This window comes from Rhopilema esculentum, chromosome 12 (genome assembly GCF_057945365.1).
Source record: "Rhopilema esculentum isolate cy_ngs chromosome 12, ASM5794536v1, whole genome shotgun sequence".
NCBI classification, from domain to species: Eukaryota; Metazoa; Cnidaria; class Scyphozoa; order Rhizostomeae; family Rhizostomatidae; genus Rhopilema; species Rhopilema esculentum.
The window spans coordinates 10,056,764-10,074,905 of record NC_142826.1 but is presented as its reverse complement, the minus strand read 5'-3'; the positions used below and the strand labels follow the sequence as shown (position 1 = coordinate 10,074,905).

Here is an 18,142-nt window from a genome sequence, read left to right as displayed (position 1 = left end):
TGTGTGTGGCCCATAGTAAAAACTTTAGGCAACTGTAGAACCCGTAAGTTCTCAATAAACATGGATTTTGTCAATCTATTGGAATTTCGATTGCCAGTATCACGAGCAATGGAAAATGTTTACAAATTGAGAGCAATGGAAAAATTTATCAGTGAAATGTCGGTGAAATCATTTATTGACATGTTATATTTTGCGTTGATTAATGTTTCAAAGTAAAACATTCTGCCTCAGATTTTCTTGGGGACCCCTAATAGACAAAATATTGAGGGCCCTTATTTGTAAGCCCATGAAGGTTACAGCAATCGTGGTTATTTTTATCAAATACCGTATTTCCTCTTAAAAGCTATTATGGCAATTTTGGTGGAATATTTTAGCTCGATATACCTAAAGCGAGGAGACCATTACCAAAAGAATACAGTTTTACTTTCAATCGACAACAACAACAACACTTTCGTTTCTCGCAATCACTCAGCATCATGGGAAGGAGCATTCTCTTGAACGTTATGGAAGCATGCTAACAAGGCCTAACGTAGGGCTCACGGTAAAAACAAACGTCTAGGACAAAGAAGAACGCAAAACCATGGGTGAAGGTGGAAATAATGACAGTAGTACTCATGCAAACCAGCTTGAAAATAAAATCATTCGGCAGGTCGAGGTAATCTCTATAATCTTTTCGGATATGATCGGGAATTTGATTGACTTTTCGCGTCCATGTGCATGTGCGTCCTAGTTGTTGCTGCATTGCTATTTACTCACGTTTTTAAGAAATCTATCGCTTTTCAGCTAAATGATCTTTGGTAACATCAATATTTTCAAAAGCTGGGTAAAACAGTTAAAAATTCTGTTCTGAGCCCAAAACTTTTATCTGAAAATGAAGGCCTGATGTAAATCCAATGATACTTGCAAACAGCTTTTTTCTCTTTACACTTTTAAAAATACCTCGGTTCCCCAAATACATAAGTTCTATAAAATTATGGCAAATGTATTATGCACTCTAATTTTGTGCATAATGTACTAGATTTTTTTTTAAAAAATTGAATCGCTTTGAATGAAATGGAAATTATAATCTTGAATTTAAATACGTCACTAGGACATATGACTCGATAGCTCCTCGCGAGTTTTTCTCATGTGTCCTTCAGCATAACAAAACCAATTTATCTAATGTACCTAATTAACCAGATTTTTGAAACTGCTAACTTTTGTATTCTAACTTTTAATTCTTGGTATATTGTAATTAACATTTGTTTTTGCTGATAAAGATTTTGATAAAGATAAAGAAAGATAAAGATTTTAGCTAGCAGAAAAGAAGCTGATATCAGCCAAACTATCAAAATTTTACAACAAATATATTGTACTAACCCTATATAAACACATCTTCTGTGATCAACACCAGTGTGGAATCCATGTAGCTTACACCAGAGATATTCTGCATGACTAACAATTTCACATTGTCTTTCTATTGTCTATTGGTGTATATCGAGCGTGAGCTTCACATTGATTCCACCCTGGGATCAACAGGTTATATGTTATTTGATACAGCAGTTTTGAGGACAATTATGCTATCAACTCATTGACTTATGTTGTAGTGAAATTGACTGTTGCCATTTAGGTCAACTTCCCCTTACTACCTTTCTCTTTCACTGATCCCTGTTACATCTCTGTATGTCATGGATGCCATAACTCATCACACTTACCACCAGACTTGGTCATTTATGGCAATCTCAGGCAATCCCCCCATATGCCTTCATTCTCCCATAAATTCAGGAGAAAGAGCACCTGTCCTTCATGAGCTGTCAATAAATTGGCTCTTGCTTTTCTTCTTTCAGTTCAATCTAGAGTTGCCCCTGAAGAGTTTTCATTCCAAGATTAAATCCATCAAATATCAAACACCAGACCATAGATAATTATTTCTAGCATATAGGGAATCATCTCTATTTTTGTTTACATCTTGCATACTCCATTCAGTCTTTCAAGAATATCATCATCTGTTACCATCTTCTATCAGAAGGTTGGCTACCATGACCCTCCAACTGTCTCAAAATCTGGGTTTTGGTTTGTTGTCATGGTCATAGATAAAACTAAGGGGCTAATAGTAGGGATGGGCCCCCAGAACCACCTCTACAGTGTTTTTAAAGGGACACCATCCCTCTTTCCAGGAGTTCTTCCGCCCAAAGCTGTTGACCCCTGGAGTCCTAGCTCATTCGCCCTTCCTGCCGGTCTCCTGCCGAGTTAGCCGTTGTCCATCAAGAATAAGCAATGTATTTAACAGAGACAGAATAACATTTTGAAATCCTGTTTTATGTACTCTGACTCCGGTTAGATTAGACTTACTGATTTGGAAGCAACATTACTGATTTGGAAGCAACAAGCAAGCCAATGGATGAATATTTAGTGAATGTTCCTAAAATGTTGCAATAGTCTCTCAAATGATAATATTTTTATTAGGTAATAGCTAAGTTATGCATGATAAGGCAGAGAGAATTTGAACCATTCTGTAATTCAATAAGTGTTTGGTAATGCAAATTTGAAGATGACGCAAAATAGCAGAAACATATCATATATACTAAAGTACTTGTTGTCAAACACTCTTGAAAGTGGAAATGTTAGATAATGACTAAAACTAGTTGAGAGGTTAGCGGCCACTGATTAGTAAACAAATAAAAGAACCAATCAATAAAGTAATCCTCTCTCATTACTTTCAAAACCAGCCTGGATATAAATCTTCTCCTTTCTTTCGAACATTGTCAATAATTTATATTTTGAAGAGTGTCAAATGAGTACTCCAGTATGTTATGTTTTGACTGTTTTCTGCCATCTTCTCTTTTGTAGTTATAGACTTACTGAACCTTAATATGGCTTTTTCAATTAGGATGAGAATCTCGAGATAATCAAGTATATATATATTATTGTTTTGCAGTACTACTTTGGTGACAAAAATCTTCCAAGAGATAAATTCCTTCAAGACAAGATTAATCAAGAAAATGGATGTATCCTTTTCCTGCAGTTTTGTCTTTGTTTCATTAAAAATAACCTTTTTATGAGAATTCATGTTAGCAATTTTATCCAGAACCTTCAGGCATTTATAAAAGCAAAATGTACATAAATTATTTTGAGTATTTTTTAAAAGAGTTTCCTTAATTGAATGAAAGGGGTTTCACTGGAATGCCTCATTACATTTAACCGGTTGAAGGTAAGAATATTATATATTTGATGTAAAGATAACTTTGTACTTATTACTTTCTTTAAATCCCAGTTATACTTTTAAGATTAAATTCTTCATTAACTTTTTTGGAATGTTTTCACATCTTCCTCAGGCCTCTCCGTGAGCATTTTAGCAGGCGCATGCTCCAACGCACTACTCGCCTTGCTAAGGCGCGCGTTTTACCAAAAAATACATTTACGTTAAAGTAGGCAAAAACGGCATGTTTTCGCATGTAAATACTTCGTATCTAGAAATATCTAAACAAACTACTTAATAGAGCACGAAAAACAAAAAAAACACATTATTGTTGCAGTTTGTCAATGTCCAGCTCAAATTCCGATGAAGAATCGGAGTCAGAAGAAGTGGAAGAATCAAATCGTTCCATTGACGTACGATTCAATTGCTTTCCTGGCACTTCCTTTACAAAGAGGATTTGATAAAATAACGCTTTTGTGTTTTGAGCAAACTTTACACCAAATTGAAACCATTATTGTCTTCCCATTCCATTTTTCGGTCTTTGATCCGATAACTTCGTCCTTGCGATACTTGCGAAAAGTAGATAGCTTTATGGCTTGACCCTTTGAATTACTGGCCATTTAAAAACTTCTGTCATGAAAAAGGAGCCAAAAGAAGCAGAAGTCTGTCTCCATGCACATGTATGAAAGAATGAATGATTTAAGTTGCGTCAATGTGTTGAAATCCAATTATAACAATCAGGAATCACAATGACAGTTTATTGGTTATTGACTGGAAATATATTCAAGATGGGTTTGCTTTAACTTGGCAATAACAATTTCCTCAAAAGAGTCTCTTTGTATAATAACTATTCAAACCAAAACACAAGGAGCGCCATTGAAGGGTTCTTATAAACCAGGCGCGTGATTTATTGCACGTCTCGGCAATGACACAAGCATGCCAAGGTGCGCCTTAAACGGAGAGGCTGCATTCTTTACATTGTGCTTAGTTCTTGAAAGTCTCCAATGTCTGATTTACGTCCTTGTTATAAGTGGATATGTTTTCTTAAAATTAATGTCTAACAATTCAAATCCTTCCATTTAATTTTCAGATATTGTCAACAGATTTTGATGTGATCTTGGGAGCTCTTGAGAAGTCAAAAACTGGTTTATTGGAGGTCAGATCTAGCTTATATATGCCCTACCTGATATGAATGCTGTATCTAACTAAGTCAATAATTAATTGAAGCTAACAGTAATTCATGACATCAGTAATGGCCTTATAAGAAATTTATCTGCTTTTGCATATATTTTACAAGAGAAATGTCATCAGTTCCGTTTTAAAAAGGTCTACTTTTTTGTACTCTTTTTAGTTATTAATATCAGAAACAGTATTTTAATATTGCACAAAGTAGCTTGATATTGAGAATAAACTCTGATGTATCATGACCATTATTCATATAATGAGAATGCACTCTAATATTAATGTATCATAATTAGCTGGATAAAGACAACAAGAAAATAAGAAGAAACCCACAGAAAGAGGTTCCATCAACACTTGATCCCATTATGATGAAAGCCTCAAAGCAAAAAACATTATATGTGGTAAGATAGATTTTCCTGATTCCCACCTTATCAATGAGCAAACATGTGTTTTCTTTATTTATTTGCAATATGTATCTAAGGTAAATTAATGATAAATAAGTAGCATATGATAAATAGACATGAAGATGGAAGTTTATATTGAAGTTCTCAACACACATATGCTACAATCCCAGACAAAATTGGTTGAGACTTTTCAAAAAAATGTTATATTTTCACTTTCCTTTAAAAATAACTTTCTCCCCTCCCCCAATTCAATGTTGAATGCATGATTTTTAAGGAGAAATGATAGAACTACAAGGGGCAAGGTAAGGTAGAAAATTACAAAAATTGCATTTTGTCTTAACATTTTTGTTGGGTATTGTACCTATTGATTTTGTTATTGTCCTTATTCTTTTATGTGTCATGAGTTGAGTCCTCATCTTAGTAAAAAAAATTTGAATTCCAGAGTTGATTTGTTTATGACTTGTTTCAATCTGGATAGCTTTTTATCTATGTAAATGTGTGTTTTCAGAAAGGATTTCCTACTGACTACACCCTTGACCAAGTAGAGGAGTTCTTTGAAGGAAAAGGGGAGGTAAGTTTTTGTAAACCAGTATTTGTTTCTTAGGAAATATCTGAGCTCTAAATGAAATTATATTTTTCATTCGCAAGTATCATTTTCCTTTTTGAGTTGTTCTTTATTCCTTGATTGTAGGTATTCTGGAAATCATCGCAGCCAATAGTTCTTTATTATTTATCGGAAATAATAAAGAACTATTGGCTGCAAGTGATTAATATTTTGCCATTTCTGGTCTTCAAATGGCAGTCATGTAAGCCACTAAATGTCTAGGTTGGTATGTTCCAAAGTTTTTCTTCTGTTTTAGACCATCTTCATCAAAATGAGAAGAGATGGTGAGAATTTCAAAGGCTCCGTATTTGTTGAGTTTGCTACCACAGAAATGGCAAAAAAATTCTTAGATATGGAAGACCTAAAAATTGGAGATACAGTTCTATTGAAGATGACAAGGTGAGCAGAAATCAAAATCATTGGGCAGGCAATGTCGTCATTTCTTTTAAATGTTTTAGAATCTGTTTACATCAAAACAAATGATCCAAACTTGCGTAATCAGAAAGAGTTCGTTTTCTCTCTTTGACTCTTCAACTATGTGAGAGTTTAGCAGTCAGTGACTGGTAAAAACAAAAAAGCCAATCAAAGGCGTCTTTCTACTTTTCACGTTGTTTTCGATCCACACTTGGGTATAAATTTTCTGCTTACTTTCGGTCACGTTTATACTCTGAAGAGTGTTGGATGAAAAGTAACTACAGTATGCTATGTTTCTGCTATTCCGTGACATCTCCAGATTTTGCCGTACCAAAAATTATTTGATTAAATCTTTCTGTTTATAAATTTTTTTCCTGAAATGATATTTGAATATTTTCTGAAAAGATTTTTTAATCAGATTTTTATCAACATTGAAAGAAGAATCTAAATTCTTTAGAAAAGATGCCGAAGACAGAACTGCCATCAATGGCATATTGAAATTACCTTAAAAAATATCCATCACAGAAGAATGTATTTTTTTTAAAGGAAAGTGTGAAAGTCTACCTTAACTTATCTTGTAGAAAACAAACAGATTCATTTAGGTGGAGTCTTTTGAAGTATGGCCGCAAATTTTAAGCAACATTTTTTAGAAAATTTCTGAGGCCTTATTAGTCTGGTGCCATGGGTCACCAGGTGTCGTTCATACGAGAAATGCCGGAGCCTTTAAAGAGGTTTGTGGAGGAGCTGTGAAACTAGGCCTTTTCCAAGAAGGATGAAAATAAACTAGCATGAGATCCCCTTAGTTTTACCAGATTGTCTAATTGTCGGAGGCAGCTGTGTTCTCTACATCTCTCACACTTTCATAGATCTTCTTTACTTTTTGCCAACCTGGCTGAGTCGAAATCGATTTTTTAACTCCCTCATACTGGCCTCTTGACTGTCTTTCAAAGTAACTTCTAGACACCATGACACAACATAAACTCCAGCTAATAGAAATTGCCAGATACCCAAGGACCACGTATTCATCGGAAGAATGTGTAAATACCTCACCGAGAATATTGTTGCTTTTTTGTGTAGCGCTGCCCGAATGGAGCTTTAAATGCGATAAATTTTGGTTGATAAGAGGGTCGCAGTCCTCCCAGCCCCTTTGTCCATAGGCCTATGCTTGATTACACATTTTCTTCTTTCAGGGATGACTATTATAAGAAAAAAGACGAAGAGAAAAAGAGTGAAAAGAAAAGCAAATCAAATACTGAGTATGAAGTTTTTTTACTTAATTTATTATACGTAGTAATAATGTTGTTATTCCGTACCAAATAAGGATATGCATTTAACCCAAAGTCTCGGAATTTGCTCATTTATAGTGGCAAAGTGTATAGTCATAAGATTAACATACATGCAAAATTTCATTTCAAAATCTGAATTTGATTTTTTAACTCTGTGATTATGTATCGCTTAATAAATGTATCGTTGTTATGCTATGCAGACACGGTGGTGTTTTGGAGGAAGCAAAATTGCTCAGATGTCGAAAAAATCAAACCAACTTGATTTTATTTTTTTCAGCATGCAAGTTAAGATCCTCCGCGTGTGTGTCATTTCTTCGCTATATTCCCATTCCGAAACCGTGTTCGAATCTTTCATGTAATCCCCGGCATTTCCTTTTGCTTGTTCTTGTTTAAAGTATGCATTCTTTGAAATTTCAATGGATGGAGCGGATACTGTCGGGAGAGTCCCTTTGATCTTGCCCAATTCATGCTATTCGTCACAACTATTTTTGTATGGGGAATGCCAGTGTTTTGATGAAACTATCCCGGGAGCATTTTAAGCTGTTTATGGTTTAAGGTTATATAATTCTGCTTAGCAGTGCTTGAAGTCCATTTCCAATGCAGTATGTTGTTGCGGCCAGTTTTTGCTGTGATTTCTATTTCAAAAAATCTGTTTATTTTCTTTCAGTGGCCAAAAAGAAGAAGAGGTACGTGTTTTTTGTCTGATTAATATAAATCTTTTCATGCTATGACTTTTGGTATGAGATGGCTAACTGCGTATAAATGATGTAAAAAAGGTAAATCAACAAAGAAGGGATTACCAAGATAGCTTTATGGTGTCTCATTTACTCAGAAAAATTCGAGTTTAAGTCACTCGATTTGTTGTTGACATTACAATTGCTTGCTCTTTTTAGCGCCGGGATTCATGTCCTGTCCAGAAAGCTATCAGACAATATTTTCACGATTTTTTGCAGGTAGAAGATCCATTTGTTAAAGGGTGTGTGATTTATTTTAATGGTGCAGGGGAAGGCACATCTCGTGAAGACTTGAAGGTAATTATCCACAGATTTCCTCACGATATTTTGACGAGTAAGACATATCCTGCCTACGGGATATCTATAAAAATATTCAGTAAGTTTACATAAAGATAGAGAAATTTTCTTTTGGCCTTTTTATTGTAGGGGAACTTTACTCTAAATTTCTGTAAAAGAATCCAGAAAATAAGCAAAAAGGATCTGCAAAAAAGCAGTAGTAAATGGCTGCTCAATTTTAAAACTTTATAAATGAGTCAAATTGACACTGACATTATATGGAGTTACCGTTAATAAGATTTACATCAGCGTAATTTCATTTTTCACATTGCCCATTAAGGAGTGAACGCCTTAAATGTTTCACATTTTATGCTTTCTCGGCATCCAGGATCCCGTTGAAACTAATGCCCCATTTTACTGTTTATTTTACGTCTGATTTTTCTATCAAGAGAGTACTTAAGATAAAAAAAAGTTGATGTATAAGTGGAAAAATACACCACAAACTGCTTGTATTGTATATGAATCTTGAAATAGCTTGGTTCATGCTTTTCTTATCTTCAGACAAAGAACCATTGCAAACAGATTAAAACTCGAAAAACTGTTAGCTGGATTTAAAGCCGTCAAGGCGATAAACATAATTTTTGCCTTCAGAGTAGCAGCAACATGATTTTATTTCTCCAAAACTGTTAAATCTTTAAGTAGTTTCCTTAAAGTGGTTTTTCACAAAACATAGACAAAACAATGAGCATTGAAGATATCAGAACTTGTATTGCTTTTCATGGGAAATTTCCAGCTATTAATTGTTCCTATTGTTCGATTTAATAGTAGTGTTTTTTAATGATCCTATGCAAACGAGGTCTTTACATTGATGTTTACCTTTGTTTAAATTTTAAAAAGTATTTTATAACGAATAGGAATGGCTTTTGGAACCTTTTTGATTTATTTTCTGCTATCCGCCGTAGAAAAGCTTATTTGACAACGATTCTATTAATCAAATAACGGCTTTTGTGCTTATTTTATAATGAAAAAGTTGTTTTTAAGATTCTGTCAAATTTATTACATGTGGCTTAGAATCCCATCATTTTTTGACATTTGCTTTTTGAGATTGTTTTTACAACAGCGATGTTTGTTTTGTCTATTTGATCTTCTTCATTTTTTTGCTTTTTCTTATTATCCTAAGCTAAGAGCAATTGTCTTCTCGCTAGAGAAAAGAAGTATAAAGCTGTAGGCTTACTTATTTTCTTAAAACTCCTAAAGTCCTGTAGCAAATACGTGAATTATGACCACTGCAACCAATGGTTTACTTTTCCTTTATTCACTTACCAAAGGCTGCCGGACCCATTCATTGCAGAATATCTTTGAAGAAGTTTTATATCTAAAAGATTCTAATATGCTTTTTTGTTTCCCTTTTCAAGGCTCTATTTGGAGAGCATCACGAAATATCTTGGGTGGATTTCAACAGAAACGATACCGAGGTTTGTCAGCTTATTCTCAGCATTATCATGAACCTCGAGTCTTTCGCGAAATTCCATTTACATATTTCGGGAAACTCATCATCATCATCATCATCATCATCATCATCATCATCTAGACCAATCAGCGGGTTTGTTTACAAAATGTCATTAGCCAATCACCTGCCTCAATTTCGAGTCGAATGACATTTTGTAAACAAACCCGCTGATTGGTCTAGAACAATGTGCTCTTGTTCATCATCATCACATAATTTATTGTCGCCATTCTTATTGGTTGTAATCAGCATTGATCGTCCTACTCCTTGATCATCATCAGTATCATCCAATCATATAATGATCATAACAAGCATTTCCCTTGGTCATAATCATCATAATTATCAACAGTCATTATCATCCTAGATCTCCATTACCATTTCGTCACTCAGTCTCGTACATTTAAATAATGCTGCTGTTTTACTGTATTTAAATAATGCTGCTGATAATGCTGCTGACAATATGACAATATTATCGTTTGATTTTCGCTGCGTAGCAAATGACCTTGTGCGGGACATGTTTCCTTCCCTCTCGGTTTTGGCTGTCTCGTAAGTTTTATCTTGGCTGCATTTTACCTACCTTGAAGTTTAGCTCGGAGACAGCTGTCATTGAAATCATTGTCCAATTCATTTTGATTCCTACATTTATGATTTGGCAATTTTACTCGTTCAACGGCGGCTGTTTTCAACCTCTCAAGCCTATTTGCCTAATTACTTGCACTTGATGTGCTTTCCAGCGAAGAATCTTCACGTGGTGTGATTGCTTTACATGCAATTAGAAAACCTGCGCTTCTTTTTGTCTCTCCAATGCTGTGTTAAGATATCTTAGTACGCCTTCTATAAAGCATTTTACGATTTTTGACATTTCCCATTAAGATGGCCTGACATTACTGTGTAATTCAGGGTATATGCTTCTCTGCAACACACCTTGATTTCTACAAAGAAGCAATTAATGGCACTAAATCAACAATTGACTGTTAAGAATCTGAGTAGAATAGTGAGTAGAATACGTAGCATTTGATCTCATGACAGGGTCATGTGCGGTTCAAGGAAGAAGGAGCTGCACAGAAAGCCATTGATGCAGTTAAAACAGCAAACGATGACAAGGTCATGATTAAAGGGGTGGAAGCGACAGTTCGTATCCTAGAAGGTGAGTGCCTGCGTATCATTATGTTTTATGCATCTCTTTCAGTTGTTGTATATCTGTTTTTCACCGTGAAACTCGAATTTGTTGATGCTTTGATTTTCCTTTGTGTCATCGAAATTGCTTTCTTGATCACATCCAAATGCGACATAGTCTAATTTTTTATAGGTCTTTCTTAGGTATTATGTAGAAATAAACTCTGAAAACGTGGTTTTTGTTTTATACTAATTAGGAGACGAAGAAAAAGCTTTCTGGGAGAAATCACAAAAAGAAAGAGAGATGTTGCGACAAAAAAGAGGTATTGATGTTACTGTATTTCTTTCAAATATACGTAATTGGAGTTTTTTTTCTTTTCTTTTGAAACGGCACACAGCTTTTGCTAAAGTTTATACCTGCATCAAGATTAAATTCCCATGATTGCAATTGCTACGGTACGATTTTTGCTACGATTTTTAGTCTATATATTTAAGAAATCACAATCTCAATCCATTATTAATGGTAGATATTATGAAATCGCACTATTTGAAATCGCAAGCTGCGCGAATTAATTTACTATTAGAGGTTTCAGTCAAAATTTGAATGCATCTAGGTATCGGTGATGTTAATTATGCTTTCCAGAGGTTTTTTATGCGGCTTGCTATAACGTCTCGTTTGATTGCCTTCGAAGGCATTTGAAGATTATTGGGACCCGAAGCTGACTGTATTTTGAAGTTTTAAAAAACTATCTACAAATGATAGACCTGTTTAATTTCGAAGACTGTCTCTGAAAGACAAAAATCTTTGACAACCAGTCACGGCAGATTTAATTTTTTCAACGGCAAAAGACAAAAATCTTCGTCTTTCAAAGAAGGAAATCTGCTATGTGCTATTGGCTTTAGCATTCAGTTGCCAAATGCTCAATCTGAATTGATTTTCTCCTCTAGCACCAAAACTCAAAAATCAGTGTCTTGCCTTCGCACAGCAAAAGTATTTCACAAGTTTGACAAATGAGTGATGGCGACCGCGTTGTAAACAACGTGGTGATCGAAAATAAAACCACTTTTGTGAAGCCATTAGCTAGACGTCTTTTTATAGTTAAAGACCAATCAAAACAATCTTCAAACTGTTGGCAACAATTTTGATTTAAATATTGTAAAAAGTAACTTTTTAAGAAAGAAAAAAGTGGAAATTTTTATCAGACAATCTCGCAGCTTTGAAACCCTTGTGAAACTTGCTAGGCTTTGTCAAAAAGTTTTGTAACAGGTTCTGTTAATCGCGACATGACAAGTTCAAGAAAACATTTGCAAGATCGCATATAGGTGTTGGAGTACCAAGTTGATCATTAATGGCCTTGTATTTGGTGGAAAGTGGCATATTTTGATCCATTTTATTAAGCCTAATCTATTACAGCTATTGAGGCACTTAAGTAACCTGTTTATTGCGGGAAATTTGGTATTTTCATTTAATGAGAGGACGAAATGTTATTTTACGCAATTTGCAACATTTTTTGTTCCCTTCACATGATCACAATCGGTTGGAAACGATGGACTTGATGATTTGTGACATATTTTGTTGATTGAATTCTGCTGCAACAAATCACGAATCGGCCGCTGCGACTAGACCCATTCGATTTGAATACCAATTCAACGTTCATATTTTAACTAGGGGCTTAGGTAGATGTATTAAATTAATAAAGGCGTTAATGCTTGTCCCTCGTTTGTCCCAAATCATTGCACCCATCTTAGCAACTGCATCAATGAGCCCCATGTCAAGTATAAGTAAGCAAATATACTCTTCGTAGCAAACCAGTTGTTATATAATGCTTGGAAGTTCGTTTATTATTATCCATTTTTTCAGGAAAAGGAAAGCGAAAGCCCGTAAGATATCAAAAGAGGACGAGGCATTCTGCTGGCAGTGGTTCTGCAAACGGAGAACAGAAACCGACTGGCAAGCATAAGAGGTTCGATGATGACGAAGAGCATGAGCAGGTTGCATCGGAAGAGAAACCCAATGCAAAAGAAAGCAAAGAAAAACAATCTGAGGATGAACCGGCTGTGAAGAAAGGAAAAACAGAATAGAGGTTTGATTCAGTTTCAAAGCATTCGATAAATGCAGCAAAAGAACGGTTTTCTTGATGGAAGCAGTTTCAGTGACAGCACACTATTTAGAGTTGATGCAGAGCTTATCCTGTTTAGATATTATTATCACCGAACGTTAGATTATTTTCTAAAATGTAGGTATGATTACTAAAAATAGTTCTACGTCACCAGGGAGACTATAGAAGCCAAACGTGATATTTGTAGGTCGGGTAAATTGGGACATTGTTTTCTTTCCATTTGGATCGACTAAATCGGCCGTTTATGCATAGCACTTTGCTATTCACCGCAAGAGTGGAAATTTAGAATTTTATGAATCCATCCTTGAAACTTTGTAGGTCTCTTCAATATTGCCGTTTGGTTTTTTGCTGTGCAGCATGTTTCCTTTCTCTCTCGGTTTTGGCTGTCTCGGAAGTTTTCTCCTGGCTGCATTTTATCTGAAGTTCAAGTGAGCGACAGTTGCCTTTGAAATCTATGTTTCTACTCACTTTGATTTCTATTATTCTGATTTGACCTGGCTTTGAACAGCAAAACAAAGTAACCTAGCATCCTGACAATAAACGAAGGGAATGATACAATAAACGAAGGTAATATCAATGATATAATATTATAACCAAAGTCTTAAGTGATAGTATCACTGAATTTAGGACAAAATGACTTTCCAGTTATAAGATATATCATGACAATTCCTTCATTCGAGAACCGATTCACTGTTTGACTGAACTACTAATAAGCAGCAGCCAACAGCAACACAGCAGCAGCAGACAAGACTACTTTTACCCATGACTTAAGAACGATGACGGTGATGATAGTGATGACAGATGATTATGATGATGATGACAATGACTGTTATTAAGTATGAGATCCTATTGTTGTTGGAGAGCTAACGAGAGAAGTCTTTTATTAAGTGAGACGACCTCTGTCCGGGTGTCAAAGAGCATAATCATGGAACGAAGTCATTATTACAAATGCTTTGCGACTCCAGGACGGAGGATTCCCTCTCCCTTTGAAGATTTCCCAGCGTTCTTCACTCCAACAAACTGACTGTTTGACTAAACTACTTCTAGCAATAGCAACCAGAAGAAACAAACAACAACAGACTAATGACTACCAATCCACGTGACTTTGGAACAACAACGGGGATAATGATGGTGATGAAATATAATGAAGATATTTCTCTTATACGAGAATCATTTGAAAGTTTGACTGAACTGAACTACAGAGAATGACAGCAGCAACAACAAGCAACAACAAAATGCAACGACAACTGCAACCAGCAACAACAGTAGAGTAAAATCTACCTTGCTTGTGACTTTGATGATAATGATAAAATATATTGGTAACATTTGATAAAAGCAGTTCTCTTGTATGAGAACAAATGCCGTTTGACTGAACTACAAATGACAACAACAGCAGCAACAACAACACCGAGCAGCAGCAACAGCAACAAGCAGCAACATTAAGCAGCAGCAACAGACTAAAGACTACCCATACACGTGACTTTAGACTGATAGCGAAAATAATGATGATGATGAAATATGATGACGATATTTCTCTTATATGAGAATCAATTGACAATCCGATTGAGCTACGACAGCAGGAAAAGTTAGCAACAACAACAACATACTAAAAGCTACCTATAGATGTGACTGTTGCACGACGAAGGTGACGATGATGTCAAAAGATGATGAGGATGATAATGATGGTTCTCTTGTATGACAACCAATTGACAGTTTTGACTGAACTACCAATAACAGCAACAACAACAAATGAGCAGCAACAGCAGACTGCCCATAGACGCGACTTACGAACTACGACGACAATGATGATGATGAAATATGATGATGATGATAATGACAGTTCTCTTATATAACAACCAATTGAAAGTTTGACTGAACTACCAATAACAGCAACAGCAACAGAAACATACTAAAAGCTACCTATACCTGTGACTGTAGCACGACGAAGGTGACGATGATGACAAAAGATGAAGAAGATGATAATGACAGTTCTCTTGTATGACAACCAATTGACAGTTTGACTGGACTACCAATAACAGCAACAACAACAAATGAGCAGCAACAGCAGACTGCCCGTAGACACGACTTACGAACTAAGATGACGATGATGATGATGAAATATGATGATGATGATAATGACAGTTCTCTTATATGACAACCAATTGACAGTTTGACTGGACTACAAATAGCAGCAACAACAGCAAATGAGCAGCAACAGCAGACTGCCCGTAGACGCGACTTACAAACTAAGATGACGATGATGATGATGAAATATGATGATGATGATAATGACAGTTCTCTTATATGACAACCAATTGACAGTTTGACTGGACTACAAATAGCAGCAACAACAGCAAATGAGCAGCAACAGCAGACTGCCCGTAGACGCGACTTACAAACTAAGATGACGATGATGATGATGATGATGATGATGATGATAATGACAGTTCTCTTATATGACAACCAATTGACAGTTTGACTGGACTACAAATAGCAGCAACAACAGCAAATGAGCAGCAACAGCAGACTGCCCGTAGACGCGACTTACAAACTAAGATGACGATGATGATGATGAAATATGATGATGATGATAATGACAGTTCTCTTATATGACAACCAATTGACAGTTTGACTGGACTACAAATAGCAGCAACAACAGCAAATGAGCAGCAACAGCAGACTGCCCGTAGACGCGACTTACAAACTAAGATGACGATGATGATGATGATGATGATGATGATGATGATAATGACAGTTCTCTTATATGACAACCAATTGACAGTTTGACTGGACTACAAATAGCAGCAACAACAGCAAATGAGCAGCAACAGCAGACTGCCCGTAGACGCGACTTACAAACTAAGATGACGATGATGATGATGATGATGATGATGATGATAATGACAGTTCTCTTATATGACAACCAATTGACAGTTTGACTGGACTACAAATAGCAGCAACAACAGCAAATGAGCAGCAACAGCAGACTGCCCGTAGACGCGACTTACAAACTAAGATGACGATGATGATGATGATGATGATGATGATGATGATAATGACAGTTCTCTTATATGACAACCAATTGACAGTTTGACTGGACTACAAATAGCAGCAACAACAGCAAATGAGCAGCAACAGCAGACTGCCCGTAGACGCGACTTACAAACTAAGATGACGATGATGATGATGAAATATGATGATGATGATAATGACAGTTCTCTTATATGACAACCAATTGACAGTTTGACTGGACTACAAATAGCAGCAACAACAGCAAATGAGCAGCAACAGCAGACTGCCCGTAGACGCGACTTACAAACTAAGATGACGATGATGATGATGAAATATGATGATGATGATAATGACAGTTCTCTTATATGACAACCAATTGACAGTTTGACTGGACTACAAATAGCAGCAACAACAGCAAATGAGCAGCAACAGCAGACTGCCCGTAGACGCGACTTACAAACTAAGATGACGATGATGATGATGATGATGATGATGATAATGACAGTTCTCTTATATGACAACCAATTGACAGTTTGACTGGACTACAAATAGCAGCAACAACAGCAAATGAGCAGCAACAGCAGACTGCCCGTAGACGCGACTTACAAACTAAGATGACGATGATGATGATGATGATGATGATGATAATGACAGTTCTCTTATATGACAACCAATTGACAGTTTGACTGGACTACCAATAGCAGCAACAACAGCAAATGAGCAGCAACAGCAGACTGCCCGTAGACGCGACTTACGAACTACGACGACGATGATGATGATGATGAATTATGGGTATGATGATGATATTGACCGGTTACTTTTAGGGAACAGGGATTGACAGCCTGACTGATCAGCTAACAACATCGATAAGAAATAAACAAGACATGTTTGATAGTGATCATGAACCCATAACGATTTGTAACTGTCGTCCATTGTAGTGAAACTGACTAGATAATCGAAAATAATTACTATTACGTTGACGAAAGAGAAACTTGCTTTGACACTGACCATTGGACAAAGACGAAGATGAAGAAGAAGAAATATTACTTTACCGGCAACAACAACAACGAGCACTGACAACAGAATAACACAAAATCAAACTTGACAATTGAGTGACCAGAGAATGGAAATAACGAGGGAAGATAATGAGTAGTTAATGATGCTGACGTAAAGTGATTACACAACGGACGTTCTTAACAGTAACATTAACATTAACAGTAAGACAAAATAAATTAGTAAACTACGCTAAAACTACGCCGAAACTATGCTTTCCCTAAGCCTAAACTTCGACATATTGACGACGTTATATATGATGAAGGATGGAAAGATTATGACAGCTCCTTCTGGAAAGGCAATTTGACTGTTTAGCCAATCAACTTAGCGACAATCATGGCAGCAGCAGAAGTGAATGTAAACTTACTTTTTGACTTGACCATAGAAATATTAGAGCTAGAGTTAACGTGACTGACAATCTAGATTTCGTTTGTTACTGAAAAGAATTCGTTTGTCTTCAGATAAAATAATACTAAGAATATAAGGAGAGTATCTGACTGACAACGACCCTCGAGTATTGGCCTAGACCGTAATGAAAAAGAAATGGTATTGCAACACTTTCTCAGAGGGGTCTTTTGTAAAACAAAAATGGGAACCATCGATTCAGTAATTAAAGCCATTAAACTTTGACTTCCCTTTTAAAATATCTTTCTCTAATTGACTGTTGTTGGGATATAGACGTGAATTTTCTTAGCAATTGTGTGACTGCTTTTTGGCACTTGTCCTGTTCTGTGCTACGCGGAGTACTTCCTATCTGAGAACTCGTCGAGTGCTTCTTAGAAAGATTCCTCACAATGACCTGCTGCCTACTAGCAACTATTTGTCTCATAAATCCAATATGACTATTTTTTATCCAATCTGACTTTTTATATCTCTGACCCAAGGTTCATTGTACTAACAGCCAACCATTTGCATATCCTTAAAAGGATTCGTCTGTATGTAAAATACAGGGGTTCATTTTGGAGGGCGTTCTAAAATGTTCGATTAGACTCCTTGATAAGGCAAACAATGTTCTTTTTGACTCAATGCTGTTTGTATACAGTATCTTATACATGCAATTCTGTTTTATGATCTTACTAATGTTAGATGCAACTAGGAGTGATAGCCGATGTTAGAAACATTCGACATCTTGAACAGATGTCCTAAATAGTCAATGTTACGTTTGTTGCTTTATTGGTTATGAAATTATGGGATACTTTTAACTGCAATTTACATATCATGTCTTCTCCTTTCCTTCTTCCGTTAATTTGATGCAA

The 18,142-nt window shown here is 35.9% G+C and overlaps 1 protein-coding gene across 1 annotated transcript; it reads left to right on the top strand.

Annotated features, from left to right (window-relative positions):
• The first annotated feature begins 483 nt into the window (after positions 1-483).
• LOC135681718 (lupus La protein homolog) lies at positions 484-18,094 on the top strand. Its single transcript, XM_065196310.2, has 14 exons — positions 484-655; positions 2,918-2,987; positions 3,150-3,190; positions 4,269-4,334; positions 4,657-4,761; positions 5,273-5,335; positions 5,625-5,767; positions 6,973-7,038; positions 7,736-7,754; positions 8,022-8,099; positions 9,494-9,553; positions 10,615-10,732; positions 10,959-11,024; positions 12,563-18,094. Exons 1-14 carry the CDS (start codon positions 581-583, stop codon positions 12,781-12,783), a joined length of 1,191 nt encoding a protein of 396 aa, XP_065052382.2. The 5' UTR covers positions 484-580; the 3' UTR covers positions 12,784-18,094.
• The last annotated feature ends 48 nt before the right edge of the window (positions 18,095-18,142 follow it).

What these genes read in the sequence shown, in the direction of transcription:
- LOC135681718 (XM_065196310.2), top strand. Translation starts at nt 581, where the DNA reads ATGGGTGAAGGTGGAAATAATGACAGTAGTACTCATGCAAACCAGCTT. An exon ending in TTACATTTAACCGGTTGAAG is followed by an intron (nt 3,191 to 4,268) that starts GTAAGAATATTA and finishes TTTAATTTTCAG; the next exon opens with ATATTGTCAACAGATTTTGA. An exon ending in GTTCTATTGAAGATGACAAG is followed by an intron (nt 5,768 to 6,972) that starts GTGAGCAGAAAT and finishes TTCTTCTTTCAG; the next exon opens with GGATGACTATTATAAGAAAA.